The sequence below is a fragment of the Gekko japonicus genome, unplaced genomic scaffold (assembly GCF_001447785.1).
Source record: "Gekko japonicus isolate JY-2015 unplaced genomic scaffold, Gekko_japonicus_V1.1 scaffold1064, whole genome shotgun sequence".
Lineage (NCBI taxonomy): Eukaryota > Metazoa > Chordata > Lepidosauria > Squamata > Gekkonidae > Gekko > Gekko japonicus.
This window is the reverse complement of record NW_015176004.1, coordinates 378,435-397,053: the sequence shown is the minus strand read 5'-3', so window position 1 is coordinate 397,053 and position 18,619 is coordinate 378,435. Positions and strand designations below refer to the sequence as shown.

Here is an 18,619-nt window from a genome sequence, read left to right as displayed (position 1 = left end):
GACATAGGTGCTATCACCGTGGGGGTATCTGGATTCATGGACTTAGAACAAATACACTATGCCAGTGGTGGCGAACCTATGGCACGGGTGCCAGAGGTGGCACTCAGAGCCCTCTCTGTGGGCACGCGTGCCATCGCCCCAGCCAGGCCCAGACGGTCATTAAAGTGTCGAATTCTCTGCCAAATAATTTTAAGTAAATGAAAACATTTGGGATTGCTTTCCTTACTTTGTTTGGATCATCTTAAGTTAACGTATGAGTTGTTTTTTCTAAAGTAAAACCTCAGTATTCAGGTTAAATTGCCATGTTGGCACTTTGCGATAAATAAGTAGGTTTTGGGTCGCAGTTTGGGCACTCAGTCTCTAAAAGGTTCGCCATCACTGCACTATGCCATCCATTCTCCTAGTTGTGTGCATGACACCATAGACTTTCTGAGGAAAATACAGTCTTTCATCAGCTTTCCTGAGAATACTATTTTAGCCATCATAGACGTGGAGTCTCTGTATACCGACATCCCACACAAAGATGGATTACAAGCCATAAGGAACATGATTTCTGACAACACCACGGCTGACTTTGCCACCAAACTGTGCCATTTTGTTCTCACCCATAATCATTTCAGATTTGGCGGTATCTTGTTCCTTCAGCCTCTTAAACTTTGGGAGCAGCCATCGGTCAGTGGCTGCCTGGATGCTACGCAAGCAGGGCGTGGGTTCCCTCCTGGCAACTACAGTTTGAAAGGCTCTTGGGTGGCAGGTGTTGGGCAAGACGTGTCTTTGCCTGGAATCCTAGGGAGTCGCTGCCCCTCAGAGCAGACAGTCCTAGACAAGTTGGATGAATGGTTTGACTTAGACCAAGTCAGCCAGCAGGGAAACATGTAGCACATTGTCATAAGACAGACCCACACGTGTGTATGTGTGACTTTAGCGTGACATTCAGTTATGTGTATTCTGTGTCACCAGTCTTGGGGTGGGGGTCGGGTTCTAGTATTCCTTTCATCCTCCAATTCAATTCTGGTTCAGGTGCTTCAGACGCTGAGTTTGAAAAAGCGGTTTGGTGACTTGCTCAGATGCTTTGAACCTGTTCAGATGCATTTCACAAAGAATATCGTTGCTCTCTTTGCCTGCAGTGTGTCATGGGCCTAAATTCCCCCCCCCTTCCCCATAGAAATAGAGCTGGAAGGGGCCTCAAGGATTATCCAGTCCCACGCCTTGCATAACGCAGAAAATTCATGACTTCCCCACTCCCCCAGTGAGCACTGCTGTACGCCCAGAGGAAGGCAACAAACCCTCTGGGATCCCTGGGCCAATCTGGCCTGGAGGAGAATTCCTTCCTGTCCCCAAAGTGGCGATTTGCATTACCCTGGGTGTATAAGGAAGGGCCACAAAAGCCAAGCGCTGGCTCTTCCCCTCCTGCCCTCCCTCTCGTGATCTGCCTAAATTCACAGAATCAGCATTGCTGTCAGATGGCCGTCTGGCCTCTGTTTGAAAAAAGAAGCCCACCACCTCCCCAGGAAGCCTGTTCCACTGAGGAGCTGCTCTAATGGTTAGTTAGGAAGTTATTCTAGATATTTCGCCAAAATCTCTCTTGCTTTAATTTCAACCCACTGGTTCTGATTTGACCATTTGGGCAATATTTATTTATTTATTTATTTATTTATTTCATTACATTTATACCCCGCCCTTCCCGCAAACGGGCTCAGGGCGGCTTACACGAGCACAAAGTGCATATATATAATATACAATAGATAAAATAGATAAAAACAGTTAAAAAGTTCAATACATCAGGCTGCAAGGAAAGAGAAGAGAGAACCCCCACATTTTGCATAGCAGAGGGGAAGACTAGGGCCACAATTGCATGTTATACACGGTCCTCCGGCGGTAGCACTCTATGGAGGAGCGGTGGTGGTAATAGCAGTGGCGGCTCCTACTCATATGCCTGGCGGAAGAGCTCCGTCTTACAGGCCCTGTGGAACTGCAAAATGTCCTGCAGGGCCCTGATCTCCTCCGGGAGCTCGTTCCACCAGATAGGAGCCGCCACTGAAAAGGAAAAAGAATAGAACTTCACTCCATCCTATATATGACAGCACTTCAAATTCTTGAAGATAGCTACCATGTCACCTCTCAGTCCATATAAGTGGAGACTTTCCTCCCTGGGCAGGATAATTGTTTGTTTTTTAAACTTTGTTCATAGTTTTCTGCTGCACAAGCTATTTATTGAACCATGTGCAGTATCCACATGATATCACAGTTCCTTTTGTTTCTTAGGGCTTGATTTTTTACTAACATTACCTTGTTTATATTGTATATAGTTAAAAAAAAACAACTAGCTTGTGTACTGTTAACCAGCAAATGTTAAAAGTCAAACAAGTCACATGCAATTCTATTTTAGGAGGAAATTGTCCTCTTAGGGGTCAGAGGTAAAAACTAATCTTTAGGTTTAGCCAAGGCCTTGGGCCAAATAACGGAACGATTCTCTGTTCTAACCCTGATTAATACACTAAACACCACTTTACACCACTTTTTAAAGAAAGTCCCTTTTCCTTCCTCTTCTTATGGTGTTCCTTCTTTTTTGAATATCATCTCCCCTACCCCAACTCCTTAGGGAGTTATCTTTTAAGAAACCCCGCTAACTTAGCAAAAAATAAAATAAAAAGAATAACCATTTATGTGTTTAAGTATGTGAAATGGGCATCAAAGAGGAACTGCTGCACCAAGGAACTGTAAGACGTTTCTACCCTTAGCTCATGTTCCACACCAGTGAGGCCTTGTTTCTGGAAAACAAGCTTCTGGGTAGTTAGGCAAGCTTCTGCTTTGGCGCCAGGAGGACGGCTGTTTCTAGGGCCTGCCTACCAACCTCTTCCTCCTTTTTAGTTGGCTCTCTGGGAAATGCAGTTTCTCTCAATATTAGAGCAGAGAGCAGCCTAGACCACCCCTCAAAACAGTCTCCTGAGTGCCTTTTTGTTGAACCGCTGACTCTGAACCAGTGACCGCTTTCTGTTTTTGAGGATTCCATTCACATTCATTGAAGAAACCCCCTCTGAACCAGTTTTTTGCGTTCCTGTAGACTGCTGGCTCGCATCCTATTAATCTTTGGTACGATTAAATTAGTAAGATTAAAACAGTAGAACAAATAAGGTGACAGCATACATGAGGCCTGAAAATCCCCGAAGCCCAATTTAATAGCTGCAGTGTCCAGTGTGTACCTGTTAAAAAAACTCACACAGCATCACATTAAAACCCTAAGTTAATAAAAACTGAGTGAAAACAAGGTATTGTTAATCCGAGAGGGATAAAGAGCCAAAATCATGCAAAGCAAAGCAAACCGATCAAGTACTGGAGAAAACCTTAGTGCCTGAAAGTGAAAATACACGGCACTGAGGAACTAGCTGAAGGTGGGGGGCACCAAACCAGTTGGGAGCCACTACAGAAAAGGCACCGTCTGGCAGCCACCTACTTCTGAAAGAGATGGGCATGTAAAGAAAGCCGTAAGTGGGTGAGCAAACTGATAGAGGAGGCGGGCAGTTCTCTAGTTCCGCAGTCTTGAAACAACTAGGTGGTAGAAAGTGTCATCAGGGCACAATCAACTTATGGTGACTCCACAGGCAAGAGACTCCACAAAGCAAGAGACGTTCAGAGTTGGTTTGCCATTGCCTGCCTCTGCATAGCAACCTTGGTCTTCCATGGTGGCCTCTTATCCAAATACTAACCAGGGTTGACCCAGCTTAGATGCCGAGATTATTTCTTTTTATTTTGAGAAACTTTTATTAACACACAAACAGAAATACAATACAAGAAAAAGTCATTGAGTAGAGGTGTATAAGACACATTCATAATAACCGGGACTTTAGTACAAGTTATAATACAGCCAAAAGGAGCAGGTGAAAGAAAGGTGGTCTAAAGAACTATAGTTCTCATGATGATTCCATCAGTGTTGTATCCATTGCTGCAATTGGGACCATTCAGGTGGGATGAATTGTTGACACAATAAAACTTCAGGTAGTGGGGACCAGTGTGCCCTCTTAGTGTGAGCTAGCTCACAGTTTTTTAGCCTCTGGCTCACACATTTTTATCTTCGCTCAGGAAGGATGGCTTCAGAGCAAGATAATTTATGCAGTAGACAAATCGCTCGCTCACAACTTGAATGCCAGTAGCTCACAAAGCAGAATTTTTGCTCACAAGACTCCACAGCTTAGAAGAAGAGAGGAGAGATTGGATTTATACCCCGCCCTTCACTACCCAAAGGTGTCTCAGAGAGGCTTACAAACTCCTTTCCCTTCTCCTCCCCACAACAGACACCCTGTGAGGCAGGTGGGGCTGAGAGAGCTCTTGACAGAAACTGCTCTTTTTCAAGAACAGCTCTTATCAGAACTACGGCTTGCCCAGGGTCATCCAGCCAGGTGCAAGTGGAGGAGTGGGGAATCAAGCCCAGTTCTCCCAGATTAGAGTCCGCGCACTTAACCACTACACCAAACTGGCATTGCTCCAGAGCAAACTAATTTATGCAGTAGCCAAATCACTCGCTCACAACTTTGTTGCCAGTAGCTTGCAAAGTAGAATTTTTGCTCACAAGACTCCACAGCTAAGAGGGAGCATTGGTGGGGGTCATTTTTCGTCTAATTGGATTTGCTCGGGAATAATAGCATTCTGTCAATTTTATCAGTGATGTTTTCCATAATATATTGGTCCCATAATTTTTGGAAGCAAACAGTCAGAGTTGGTGCAGATTGGTTTGATTCTGAGATCTGACGGCATCGGGCTAGCTGTTGTATGTCTCCGCATAGCGACCCTAGACTCCCTTGGCAGTCTCCCCACCCAAGTCCTAACCAGCAGCAGCCCTGCTTAGCTTCCGAGCTCTGATGAGATCGGGCTCGCCTGGTCCTTCCAGGTAAGGGCCCGAAAGAACTTAGTGCTTTATATAAGGAAGTACTTCTTCACCCAAAGAGTGATTAACACTTGGAATTCACTGCCACAGGAAGTGGTGGCGGCTACAAGCATGGACGGCTTCAAGAGGGAATTAGATAAGCATATGGAGCAGAGGTCCATCAGTGGCTATTAGCCACAAGGTATAGATAGGGGCTCTGGGGCAAGTGATTCTCTGTCATCTTGGTGCTTGGGGGGGTCAACAGTGGGAGGGCTTCTGATGTCCTGGCCTCACTGGTGGACCTCCTGATGGCACCTGGTATTTCTGGCCACTGTGTGATATAGAGTGTTGGACTGGATGGGCCTTTGGCCTGATCTAACATTGGCATCTCTTATGTTCTTATGTTCTTATATAAGCCAGTACTTTGTGTTGGGCCCGGAAGCTTATAGGTAGCCAGTGTTTACTATTATTACGGTCTTAAGACCAACATACGAAGGGAGAGAGAAAGAAACAGTCATGCTATACAAAAATAGAAATCTGAATTTAAGAACTTTTCAAATGCGATTCCTCAATCTAAGAATGAATGCCCAAAACTCAGCGACTGAATGTGTAATCTCTGCATTCTTATCTGATAGGAGCCAGTGAAGCCTTGCTTGGTTTGTGTTAATGTGCCCAGGTGTCCTATCGACTAAAGGGGGAATGATTTTAAGAGGAGTCTCCCTGTAAAATGGGCAGCTGAAGAACATATGCTCTACCAATTCAACCTTGCTTAAAAGGCATGGACATAGCCTTTCAGAGTAGGGTTTTTTTAATTGTACCTGCCTTGAATAACTGCAGATTGGAGGGCGGAACATCTACCATGTTTCCCCGAAAATAAGACACTGTCTTATATTTATTTTTTCTCAAGAAGACACACTAGGGCTTATACCACAAATGCATAGAAATCCCGCTAGGGCTTATTTTGGGGGTAGGTCTTATTTTCGGGGAAACAGGGTTGCTAGGGCAAATGCCCTTCTGGAATTCTTTCCCTCCACTGAGGGTAGCCAGTGTAATGCTTTTAATATTGGAGAGTTGCATTGCTGGTAATTCATGCCTCTCAGTGTCCTGGCGGCGGTGTTTTGCACCCACTGAAGCCTCTGGAAAAGCCTTCAAAGGCAGTGCCCCCACAATGCGTTGCAGTTGTCCAGCCCAGAAGCAATCGGAGGCATGGCTTACTGCAACCAGATCATACCAAAGTTTGGGCGAAAGGGGCTACATACTGCAGCGTAGGCATGGGTCTGGCCCCCCCAAGGAAACCTTTTCCTTTGTGACAGGGTACAACCAAGTGCTCCTGCCACCTGACGGCCTTTTTGCTTTCCAGCCTGCAGAAGCGGCACTTGCAGCACGAGAAAGAGGGTCTGATGACCAAGCTCGGGGAGGCAGAGATGGACGGAGCGGCAGCCGCAAAGCAGATCCAAGCCCTGAAGGATGCGATCAACAAGCTGAAAACCGTATGTGCCATTCAAATATATAATCTAGATAGATTTGCAATCAGAAAGTGTCATTGGACCATGACCCTCCTAAAACATGGCAGAGACTGATCAAGAGAGAGATCTTTGAGTTGTAGTAGATAACTCACTGAAAATGTCGAGACAGTGTGTGACTGCAATAAAGAAGGCCAATGCTATGCTGGGGATTATTAGGAAGGGTATTGAAAACAGATCAGCCAATATCATAATGCCCCTATATAAATCAATGGTGAGACCTCATTTGGAATACTGTGTGCAATTCTGGTCACCACACCTTAAAAAGGATATTATAGCTTTGGAAAAAGTGCAGAAAAGGGCAACTCAAAAGATAAAAGGGTTGGAACACTTTCCCTATGAGGAAAGGTTAAAGCACTTAGGGCTCTTTAGCTTGGAGAAAAGACGACTGAGGGGTGACATGATCGAGGTTTATAAGATTATGCATGGGAAAGAGCAGGTAAAGAAAGAGGTACTTTTCTCCCTTTCTCACAATACAAGAACTCGTGGGCACTCCATGAAACTGCAGAGCGGTCAGGTTAGAACGGATAAAAGGAAGTACTTCTTCACCCAAAGAGTGATTAACACATGGAATTCACTGCCACAGGAAGTGGTGGGTGCTACAAGCATGGACGACCAAGCTCGTGGAGGCAGAGATGGACGGAGCGGCAGCCGCAAAGCAGATCCAAGCCCTGAAGGATGCGATCAACAAGCTGAAAACCGTATGTGCCGTTCAAATATATAATCTAGATAGATTTGCAATCAGAAAGGGTCATTGGACCATGACCCTCCTAAAACATCTCCTAGAGAAGAGAACTGTCGAATATATAGTTTAAGAAGATGAATGCCAGACGGTGTATTGGAGATGAATTGTTTGACTCAGATCCAGTGGCTGCAGCATCCCAAAGGAGGAGCAGGCCTCGGGAGGCGTGGTGTGGGACCAGGGGCCAAGACTTCAGGGCATTTTCACACAGGCCAAATAATGCACTCTCAGTCTGCTCTGAGTGCACTTTTGCAACTGGTTGCAAGCGGATTTGGCCATTTCGCACAGTAAGATCCATTTGCAAAGTGCCTTGAACGTGGACTGAAAGTGCATTGATCAGTGCGTGAAAGTGCCACGGAGTGTGTGAATCCCATTTCCCTGTCTGCTCCCAGTTGCTTTGACTGGAGCCTGTTCCACAAATACAGCAAGACGATGTGGAACTGAGCCCACTACTAATGGGTGGGGGGGGGTATCAGTACTTTTTGGGATGCTTTGGTGTAGTGGTTAAGTGTGCCGACTCTAATCTGGGAGAATCAGGTTTGATTCCCCACTCCTCTGCTTGCAGCTGCCGGATGACCTTGGGCAAGCCATAGCTCTGTCAGAGCTGTTCTCTCAAGGACAGTTCTGGAAAGAGCTCTCTCAGCCCCACCTACCTCACAGGGTGTCTGTTGTGGGGAGGGGAAGGGAAAGGAGTTTGTAAGCCGCTCTGAGACTCCGAGGGAAGGGCCGGGTATAAATCCAATCTCTTCCTCCTCTTCATGGCCAAACTTGCTGCAAGGAAAAGGCTGGCACATCGGGAAGAGAGGTTCTCTCTGTGCCTGTTGACCGTGCGTGGGAGGGTGGTGATTAAGAATGTAGGAGGAGCCCTGCTGTGTCGTGCCAGGGGTCCAGCTTTATTGCTCACGGCCAACCGGGCCCCTCCAGGAAGGCCACAAGTGGGTGATGAAGGCAGTGACACTTTCCCTTGTCGTGCCCCCCCCTTCTCTGGCCTCTGGAATTGTGGTATACTGCCCCAGGTGATGGAGGATTTGTTTAGCTATTGAGGCTGTTAAGCACTGCCGGCCCTTCCCCCTGTGAATTGGTCATATTCCCTTTGAAAGCCCCGCAAGAGCCACTTTGCTGTTCAGCCACATCTGTTGATCGGGTCATTTTCAGACAGGGCTTCTTTTCTGGGGGAACCTGCCGCGACACAGTTCTAGAACCTTTTCGACAGAATACTTTAAAAATGTTTAAACGTTCAGGAGTTTTCAGTATACAGATTGAAAAGTTCATTTCCCTCTCGAGATTTCTGGCACCTCTTTTTCCAGAAAAAAAAAAAAGCCCTGAATAAGGGTGTTCATGTCATTTTTCCTGAGTGTGTGTTTATTTCATTCGTTTATACCTCACCTTTCTCTCCAATAGAGACCCAAAGTGTCTCACACCATTCTCCTCCCCTCCATCTTATCCTCACAATAACCCTGTGAGGTAGGTTAGGCTGAGAGTCTCTGACTGGCCCAAGGTCACCCAGCAAGCTTCCAAGGTACGAGTGGGGATTCGAACCTGGGTCTGACGCTCCTAATCACTACACCACACTGGCTGTCTTAGGGTTTGAATATCTAGAGATCTCTACTCCTACTCAATGAACTGTGTAGGAGGGATGTTGAAATATATAGAGAAAAAATAAGTTGAGAATGAACAGTATTTTATTTATATGTGCTCAAAGAGCTGAAATGCAGGCTTTGCTTCTGGCTAGCATTTTCCTAAGAAGGCTTCATGTGCCAGATTCTGCAGTAATACAACCAGTTTGTGCAACAGCCAGTTTGGTGTAGTGGTTAAGAGCTTGGACTCTAATCTGGGAGAACCAGGTTTGATTCCCCACTCCTCCACATGCAGCTGCTGGTGTGACCTTGGGTCAGTCACAAGTTCTCTCAGAGCTGTTCTCTCAAGAGCAGTCCCCGAAAGAGCTCTCTCAGCCCCACCTACCTCACAGGGTGTCCATTGTGGGAAGGGAAAGGAGACTGTAAGCCGCTCTGAGACTCTGAGTGAAGGGCGGAGTATAAATCCAATCTCTTCGTCTTCTAACCTAACTGCTGCTTGTATAGCTGGTGGAGTTTTGTTTTATTGACTTCTGCTGGGAGCAGCACGGCTGATCAGCAGATCTGACTGTTCCGGGTTGTTTTTCCCCCCATCTGCCTCCCTCTCCAGGAGAAGCACATGACTGTTTCCGACATCAACACGCTTACCAGGCAGAAAGAGCTGTTGTTGCAGAAGCTGAACACTTTTGAGGAGACGAACCGGACGCTCCGAGACCTGCTTAGAGAGCAGCACAGTCGGGAGGTGAGTGGCCAGGGAACGGCCTCCATAGCAAGGACTGGCCCCTGTAGGAAAGTCACAGTTCGATTCAGCCTTCTGCAGTTCGGTGCTAGATTCCTGCTCTTTGTAATTTTGGACCCAAAGAACCATGTGGCACAAGAATCACTGCTACAGATCCTGCGCTGCAAAAGCTTGTGTCGAGCCAGCCACTCACATAATGCTCCCACAGGTAAATTCTACGGCTGTTCTCAGTCTTCTCTTTGCCGAAGACTTCGCGTGAGAGGAGTCATGTTCCCCTGCACTGGGTTCGGTTTTGTTTTTCTCACGAGGGTCTGTTAGCTCAAAGGGTGAAACGGCTCTTCTATTTGTGGAATGGTTTACCTCTGGAAACCTGAATTCCTTGCTCTGTGTGTGACAGTGTTGCTGGGCAGTTTGACATTCTGCCCTGACAAACCCGAAACTCTGGGCCTCCGAAACACAGACTCTCTGATCAAGTAATGAATCCGATTGCTTAGTGAGGCTTAGTTTTCTCAGACTGGCTGCTTTCTGTTTTTGCAATATGCAAACAAATGCATGGAGCCATGGGAGCAGTGTTTCGGGCCTGAGGCTTAGTTTTCTCAGACTGGCTGCTTTCTGTTTTTGCAATATGCAAACAAATGCATGGAGCCAGGGGAGCAGTGTTTCGGGCCTGGAACACTGCTTTGACCGAAGACGCTGTGTAGTTAAAGATTGCAGAGGGGTGTGGCTAGGTGGGATGCAGCTGGAAAAGCTGTTGAGATGGGTGGCTAGGCAGAAAAGAGTGATCATCCCTGCTTGCATTCCTGGCAAAACGTGGTCTACAGAACAGTGAAAGAGAAATGTCATCAGCATTCCTTCTAAGCTGAGTTAGTGTGAGCTAGCTCACAGTTCTTTAGCCTCTGGCTCACACACTTTTGTCTTAGCTCAGGCAGGATGGCTCCAGAGAAAACTAATTTATGCAGCAGCCAAATCGCTCGCTCACAACTTTAATGCCAGCAGCTCACAAAGTAGAATTTCTGCTCACAAGACTCCACAGCTTAGAAGGAGCATTGAATGTCATCCTTTCAAAAACGCGAATAGCAAAATTTTCAGGAGTCTGTGCCCCAAATAGCTAAAGAATAGCTGCTGTGGTCATTTGGGCCGTGCTAGTCATGGCGAAGTGTTACCTTGCATGATTCTGGGCTTGTTAGTCATGGGGTGGGAGAGGAGCAATGCAAGGCACCAGAGCCCTTTTCCTCAAGTCCTAGAAAACGTATGTAACAGCCCTGTGCCTCCTGAGCTTTCTGGAGCTGTCTACTGGTGCATTTTGAAGCCACTCTTCCTAGCCATAAGGGGCAAGGGGGATGCTCATTTTGGTTTGCCTTACCAGCTAGCCAAATGGTACGGCTTGTGCATTGCATCTGAAAGCAGCCACGGCTTGCAAGCCAATCAAATGGTTACTTAGCAATCCAGGCATGACCCTAGACCCAGGGGTCCATAACCTGGTGCTCATGGGCACCGTGGCACCTGCCAACACCTTTCTTGCAGCCCACAAGTGTTTTGGAAAGTGGGTGTGGCCAGGCAGGGCTTTGGCCCAGCGACGTTTCTGATTGGATATTGGAGGTTTGATGGACTGTCCAGAGCTTCAGCAGCAGCTGCTCTCATAGCACAGGGATCTTCTTCACTGTGAGGCTGAAGGTAGGCTGCGGCAGCCATTTTGTGGCTGGCTCCATCTTGGATGGCAGCCGCTTTGTGACAGTTATTTTATGGCTGTGCCCTCTGTGCCGTGTCAGAAGTCCAAAGGTGCCTGCAGGCTGAGAACGGTGTTGACGACCCTTGCACTAGACGGTAGTTAAGCGTCAGGAACTGGTTTTGCCGTGACGTCTGAACTGAGGGTGTGCATGCTTCTCATATGCTACAAGACTCACTGGAAAAGGCAGTAATGCCAGGACAAGTGGAAGGCAGCGGGAAAAGAGGAAGACCCAACAGGAGACGACGGATGGACTCAGTCAAGGAAGCCACAAAGGCCCTCGGTTTGCAAGACCTGAACGAGGCTGTTAACAATAGAATGTTTCAGTCAAGGCAAAGGTTTACCCCTTGCTCGAAAGCCAGTCGAATCCGACTCTAGGGGGCGGTGCTCATCTCCCTTTCCAAGCCGAAGAGCCAGCGCTGTCCGAAGACGTTTCCGTGGTCATGTGGCCGGCATGACTAAACACTGAGGCGCACGGAACGCTGTTACCTTCCCACCAAAGCGGTACCTCTTTATCTACTTACAATTTCTTGCTTTCGAACTGCTAGGTTGGCAGGAGCTGGGGCCGGAGACGGGAGCTCAGCTCACTCCGTCACGCGGCACCCGGGTCTCGAACTGCTGAACGACAGACCTTCTGGTCTGCAGCTCAGCGTCTTAACCTCTGAGCCACCGTGGCCTAGGATGCTTTGGAGGTCATTAATTCATGGGATTGCCATAGTCAGAAGTGACCTTACAGCCCTCAACGCGCACACAAAGGCAGATGCTGCTTGCTCGTTGAGTGGCTCCCAGTGCCCAGCTTTTGGGTGTGCTGCAAGCCACGCCTTTCTCTTTGGGTAGAAAGGATAACGCGCTAATGCTTGAGCAAGTGAAGCCTCTGGCTTGCCACGGCCGAGCCCGCCGGAAGGGGATGGGACTTCAGAATCCTTTGTGAATCCTTTGTGAATGTTCTGTCCTCCCCCTGCAGAAAGATTCTCAGAAGTTGGCGGAACAACAGGCCATGCTGATGAAGAGGCTGACCGATTCCGATGCAGAGAAAGCGGTAAATGGGGAAATCAAATGTGGTTTTTTTCCCGCATCTTTGCAAGGCTAGGCTTTTCTGGCCCTTGAAATGGGAATGGCAGGTTGAGTGACAGCTGATGTTCCAAGCATTTCTTTGAGAATAAGAAAACCAAGGAACAGAGGTGGGTCAGGTAGTCATTTTCGGGAGGGGGCGGCGGCTTGTCACTCTGCTGTTCCTTGAACTATAAAATGAGAACCATAGACCACTGCTTAGGAGTATTGTGAGGAGAATCCGAGGGGCATGTAGGAGACCCCTTTCCCATAGAAACGACACACATGGTTGTTTTTAGTTGCTTCCTTATCTGCAATCTCTGGAGCTGTCAGGCTTTGCACGGGCTGCCAGAGCACACGGGGTTGTGTGCACGATTTAGGAGAGAGAGCGCCCACATTGCACTCTGCATGTGTAGGGAGAAACTCTTGGAGCCTAGCAAATGCAGCACAAGCTCTCGAGGGACTTCTTGAAAATGATTTCAGACAGAGAAATCCCTTGAGACCCATGTTCCCTCTAAGCTGTGAGCTAGCCCACAGTTTTTAAGCCTCTGTCTTGTTTTTTTGCCATACCTTGCCTGAGACACAGAGAGAGAGAGAGAGAGAGAGAGAGAGAGAGAGAGAGAGAGAGAGCGAGAGAGCGAGCGAGCGCAGCCTGGACCCCCGTCATGGAGTTCCTGAAGTGATTTGAGAATGACCTAATTGTAGCAACTGTGCACAGTCAGGAAGAGAGAGAGAGAGAGAGAGAGAGCAGGCTGGACCTCCGTCATGGAGTTCCTGCAGTGATTTGAGAATGACCTAATTGTGGCAACTGTGCACAGTCAGGAGGTTGAGTTCTTCTCCAGCTGCTGTTGGCGCCTCTGCAGTCCTGGTGTTCTACTGGCAGCGGGATCTTGGCCCCATTGTAGCAGTTTGTAGAGTCCAGCTATATGTCTACAGCCTTTTAATGCATGCCCCCACCCCCTGCATGAGTGTGTTAAGGCCAGACTATGAGTCTGAGCCATCCACGGCTCTCCTGCACAGTGTCATAATCTTAACTAACTGCTGTGGGGGACCCCTGGTCCCACTTTGAACTGTGGGGAGAGGGGGGGAGGGTGCTCTTCGCTGCACAGGAAAACATACAGGAGGTTATATTGATTAGCTGTATATAGCAGCTCCACCTGGAAGGAAGGCAATTGATACCGGGTAAACAGCACAGGGAACGGGTTAAATTTCCCACCTCCTTGTGGCCCTAATCCCATTCACCCTCCCCCAGCTCAAATGGCAAAAGATCCATTCATCTGTCTCCCCCGGCCTCATGTGTCGTTTGGTCCTCAGTATCTGGCTCAGTCCTGCTCCCTTTGCTTCTCCGGGAAGCTACAGTGACGATTCTCTTTGGTGGGTGCCCTCTCTCTGTCTTTTTGTCTTGCAGCAATTGTTAAAGAAGCTGCAGGAGAAAGAAAAGGAAGTGGAGGATCTCATGGTCCAGATACAGACAGAAAAGGTAACCTTTCCCCTGAGCCGTTGTACGCTTTGCGCAAAAGTGCTACTGAGTGGCTTCTCGCCTTCAGGGTGAAGCACGGTGACTGGCTGTGCGGCTGAGAGAGGGAGAGTCCCGCCGTGCCGTACCTCTCTGGGTTTCCCTCATTTTAGGACCAAGCAAAGACAGCATCTGAACTCGCCAAATCTATGGAAGCTGTGAGGGGCCATTTGCAAGCTCAGCTGCGCAACAAGGAAGCCGAGAATAACCGCCTGAATATCCAGATCAAGGTATGGCAACTGGGTGATCTTGAGCGACTGAGTCTTTAAAAGAAGTTGGCACAGATGCAATTCTGGGGGTGGGCTGTGTGGAATTAACCAATCCCAGAAGAACTCTGGCCGGGCTTTTTACAAATAGCCACTTCCAGTGCGGTGTAGTGGGTAGAGTGGTGGCTAGAACCCTGGGCAACCCAGGTTCGAATCCTCCCTCCTTCCGTGGAAGCTTACTGGTTGACCTTGGGCGTGTCACAAATTCTCAGCCTGGCCCACCTCACAGGGCTGTTGTAGTGAGAAAGTGGAGGAGAGGAGGGTGACGTTCGGAGCTGCTTTGAGTCCCAACGGTGGGAAGAAAAGCAGGATATAAATAAATAAATGCAAAAGAGGTTGAGCGAGTGGATTGCCTGCCTGCCACTTGTACACCCGGACACATGAGGGCCTTCATTCAGTTCTCTGGGACTGTGGTCTGTTTCGATGGCCTTCTGGTGGGCTGGCTGCTCACCGTGGTTGGTTTTGTCGCTCCACAAAGCAGAAGGTTGCTAGTCCTCACTGTGTCATGGGAGGGGAGAGGTCAGGTCAGTACTTCTGGGGAGGAGCTCAGTAGTGGTGCATCTTTGTATGCAGAAGGTTCCTGGTTCAGTCCTGGGCATCTTCAGTTAGTGGGCCTCAAGTGGCAATTGTTAGGGAAAACTTTTATCTGCCTGAGACCCTTGGGAGTCACTGCTAGGAATGCACTAAGTGGTCTCGACCAGGGGTCTGATTTGACCTCAAGCGACCTTACATGTTCATGCCGTGTTCGGTGACAAGAGTGTGAGGTTCCAGGTTCCGTCCTTCTCAGGAGGAATCTCAAGTGGGGAGAGGAGTCACCTGACTTCTTCTTTTTTTAAAAAAGGAGGAATCTCAGATAAAGATGTTACAAGAGCCCTCTCTGTGCCCAAGACTTCCTCAGAGCAGACAGTACTCAGCCAGAGGGTCTAGTGGTCTGACTTGGAGTCTTGCGTATGCTCCATCGAATCAGGTTTTCTGAAACAGGAGTTTCATGGACCGCGTGCAAAGTGGGTGGCCGGGCTAGCCAGCCTTATCTCAACAGATCTCAGAAGTTAAGCAGGGTCGGTCTTGGTTAGCACTTAGATGGGAAGCCACCAAGGAAGTCCAGGGTTGATACGCAAAGGCAGGCAACGGCAAACCACCTCTGTTCGTCTCTTGCCCTGAAAACCTTACAGGGTCACCATACGTTGGCTGCGGCGATGGTATGTGACACACATGCAAAGTGTGCATGCGTGGTGGGAGGGAGCGTTATCTCCAGTCGGGTGCAGTGGTTAAGTGCGCGGACTCTAATCTGGGAGAACCGGGTTTGATTCCCCACTCCTCCACTTGCACCTGGCTGGATGACCTTGGGCAAGCCGTAGCTCTGTCAGAGGTGTTCTTGAAAGAGCAGTTCTTTCGGAGCTGTCTCAGCCCCACCTACTTCACAGGGTGTCTGTTGTGGGGAGTGGAAGGGAAAGGAGTTTGTAAGCCACTCTGAGACTCTTGCGTGAAGGGTGGGGTATAAGTCCAATTTCCTCCTCCTCCTCCTCCTCCTCCTTCCTGGTTGAAGCTCAGGCCCTTTGGGCCTCCTGAACATTGCCTGTCCTTTCCCAGAATCTGGAGCGTGCTGGGTCTCAACACAAGGCAGAGGTGGAGCATATCATGGAACAGCTGAAGGAGATGAAAGACAAAGTGGACCGTGAAAAAGAGGTGCTGAAGAACGCCATCCGTGCTCAGAAAGATCGAGCGGAGAGGAGTGAAGAATATGCAGAACAGCTGAACGCCCAGCTGGCGGAAAAGGTGACTGTCGCTCTGTTACTTCTTAGAGCAGGGGTCCCCAACAATGTCCCCTCTAAGCTGTGGAGTCTTGTGAGCAAAAATCCTACTTTGTGAGCAAACTGGCATTAAAGTTGTGAGCGAGCGATTTGGCTGCTGCATAAATCAGTTTGCTCTGGAGCCCATCCTTCCTGAGCTGAGACAAAAATCCGTGAGCCGAAGGCTAAAAAACTGTGTGCCAGCTCACACTAACTCAGCTTAGAGGGAACACTGGTCCCCAACATGGTGCCCATGGACTCCCTGGCGCCTGCAGACCCCTTCCTTGACGCCCGCCAAGTATTTTTAGAAAGTAGGCAGGGCTAGCTAGAGGATTTTTGCCCAGCAAAGGTTTTTATTGGCCACTGGAGATTTCCTTGGCACTCGGCAGTGCATATTTTTTAAAGCATTGCTTTGGCAGCAGTTGCCACCGCAGCACAAGAGGTTTTCACTGTGTGACCGAAGGTGTGGCTGGGTCCTCTGCCTGCAGCAGTCATTTCTTTGGCAGCCATTCTGTGGCTGTGCCCAACAGGCTGTGTCAGAATGTGAAAAGTGCCTGCAGGCTCAATAAGGTTGGGGAGCTCTGTCTCAGACAGTTGTGGCAGAGTCAGGGAATCGAATGCACTCTCCAAGAAGCTCTGCTGTGTGTTGTCTCCAGAACAGGAGGGCACAAAGACCGCTTGTGGCTATTGCGTTTTTGTGATGGTTTTTGTGTATTCCCTTATGGCAGCTGCGTCGGTGCAGTGCTAGCTGCAGAAAACTCTCGCTCCTTCGTAGCATAAGATGGTTCTTCTCTGCCCTTTTCTAACGTGAGGAGGAGCAGAGGGCATGCCAACTCCCCCCTTGGTCTTCTTTGCCACTGTGGTGAAAGGAAGCATTGGAGTTAGCTGTTTCTTTGTAATTGAAGGAGTGCAGTAGTTTTAAGGAAATGATAATCTCAGGTACCCTACCCTTGCTAGCCATCGGCCTAGAGCAGGGGTGGCCAAACTCGCTTAACGTAAGAGCCACATAGAATAAACGTCGGATGTCTGAGAGCCGCAAGACGCGAACAGATATTACACACATTTTTATTGAAAAAATGCAAATATGATTTTTATTAACATTAAATGAGACTGCCAAAAATAAAAACAAAAGGGGTAAAAACAGATATTAATAATGATATTTGTCCAATGATATTTATTTGTTTACTAATGATATTTATTTGTCTAAGAGAGAGAAACAGAGAGAGGCGTAAAGAAAGAATGAAAGTGGAGAGAGAGAGAGTGATGAAGAAAGCAAATAGATGGGGAGGGAGGGGGAAGAAGGAAGAGAGAGAGAGATAAAGGAAGGAAGGAAACAAATAGATGGGGGAGGGTGGAAAGAAGGGTGAAAGAGAGGGAGAGAGAAACAAAGTAAGCAAATAGATGGAGGAGGGAGGGGAAGAAGGTCGGAGAGGAACACTGGCTGGGGAAGGGAAGACCGATCGGGGAGGCGTGCCTCCCCTTCACTTCCCCAGCTGCCCTACTGGGAGCCACACAATAGGTGTGAAAGAGGCACATGTGGCTCCCGAGCCGCAGTTTGGCCACCCCTGGCCTAGAAGATGCTTACTTTCCCATCCCCTGTAAGTCCACAGCTGAGACGATTCCTCAGTTTCGTTATAAGGTTGAATGCAGGACCTGCACGTAGGGGCAGTGTAGGGCATCATTCGAAGAACATCCATTACAGGTGAGCTGCCTGGTTTTCATCCTCCATACCAAGGCATCAATGCTACCGTGTCCCGTAGGCCTCTGAGCTGCAGCTCAGTCGTACTTTCAATCACACGTCTTTCTCGGTTCGTTTGGCAGGACAACTACGTGACTGAGGCGCTGTCCACCCTGGAATCTTGGAGAAGCCGCTACAACCAAGTTGTCAAAGAGAAAAGTGATCTGGAGATTGAGATAGTCATGTTGAACAGGTGAGGGCTGTGTCGTGGGGCTTTGGCGTTCAGCTCTCGGAGTAGCTTAGGTCGGGTGCCGGAGGGCTGTAGCTCAGCACTCCGCTCTGAAGCAGGGTGACTTGTGGTTCCCATCTGGAAGATGACAGCCAAGGCTCTTTGCCCTTTCAGGCACTCTGTGCCAAAGGAAATCCAAGTTCTGCTTTACTAATAGCAGACGTGCCTCATTTTGCCTTCGTCCGGTTTGCCTTGGCTTGCTATTCAGGCCAAATCGAACACGAAGTGAACAAAGATTGTAGGTTTCCTTGGCCTAGAAGCCAAAGGAATGGAAAGGAGGCAGGTTATGTTAGGAAAGTAGGGAGGCAGGCAGAGCTAAACTGTAGCAGAAAGGGCAGGTGAGAGCAAAGGCCGTGGGGAAATGGACCGGGAAATGAATAGGAGGTGCTGAAATGTGCCCCCTTCTTTTCTCTCTTCCCTTTTGTCGCTGTGCTGTCCCCAGCAGAGATCAGAATAGTAAAGCATAGCAAATTGTTTACTGTATCTTTAAACATATAATGAATTCTGGGAACTGTAGTTCTAGCAACCTCAGGGTCAGTTGGCTGGAAGTGGCCTTCCTGTTTGGTTCTAGATAGCTTCCTGTTCCTATAACAAACTAGTGCACGAAAGTAGGTTTTATGGTCCTTTTCCTCCCATTGTTCTGTAATCCCTTGGCTAAGGAGACGGGAGGGACTCATGTCCCTGTACCACATGAATCACTCAGTAGACTCCGGACTTTAGGATGCTCTTATAAGCCACCTGAAAATGGGATGTAAGTAAACTGATCCCTTGGATGCTTAAGAGCTGAATAGAGGGTGATTCTAAGCCTGAGTGTTATTGTAAGTGGTTGAATGCTTAGCCACTCCCAGGCCCCCTGGAGCTGCAT

At 48.4% G+C, this 18,619-nt stretch overlaps 1 protein-coding gene across 1 annotated transcript in view; it reads left to right on the top strand.

Moving 5' to 3' along the window:
• Positions 1-18,619, top strand: part of ODF2 (outer dense fiber of sperm tails 2) — a 55,433-nt gene that overhangs the window by 13,293 nt on the left and 23,521 nt on the right. Inside the window, exons 7-13 of the mRNA XM_015426459.1 lie at positions 6,222-6,351; positions 9,311-9,442; positions 12,130-12,204; positions 13,624-13,695; positions 13,845-13,961; positions 15,588-15,773; positions 17,609-17,718. Coding sequence (XP_015281945.1) covers positions 6,222-6,351; positions 9,311-9,442; positions 12,130-12,204; positions 13,624-13,695; positions 13,845-13,961; positions 15,588-15,773; positions 17,609-17,718 — 822 coding nt within the window. The remainder of the gene's footprint in view (positions 1-6,221; positions 6,352-9,310; positions 9,443-12,129; positions 12,205-13,623; positions 13,696-13,844; positions 13,962-15,587; positions 15,774-17,608; positions 17,719-18,619) is intronic.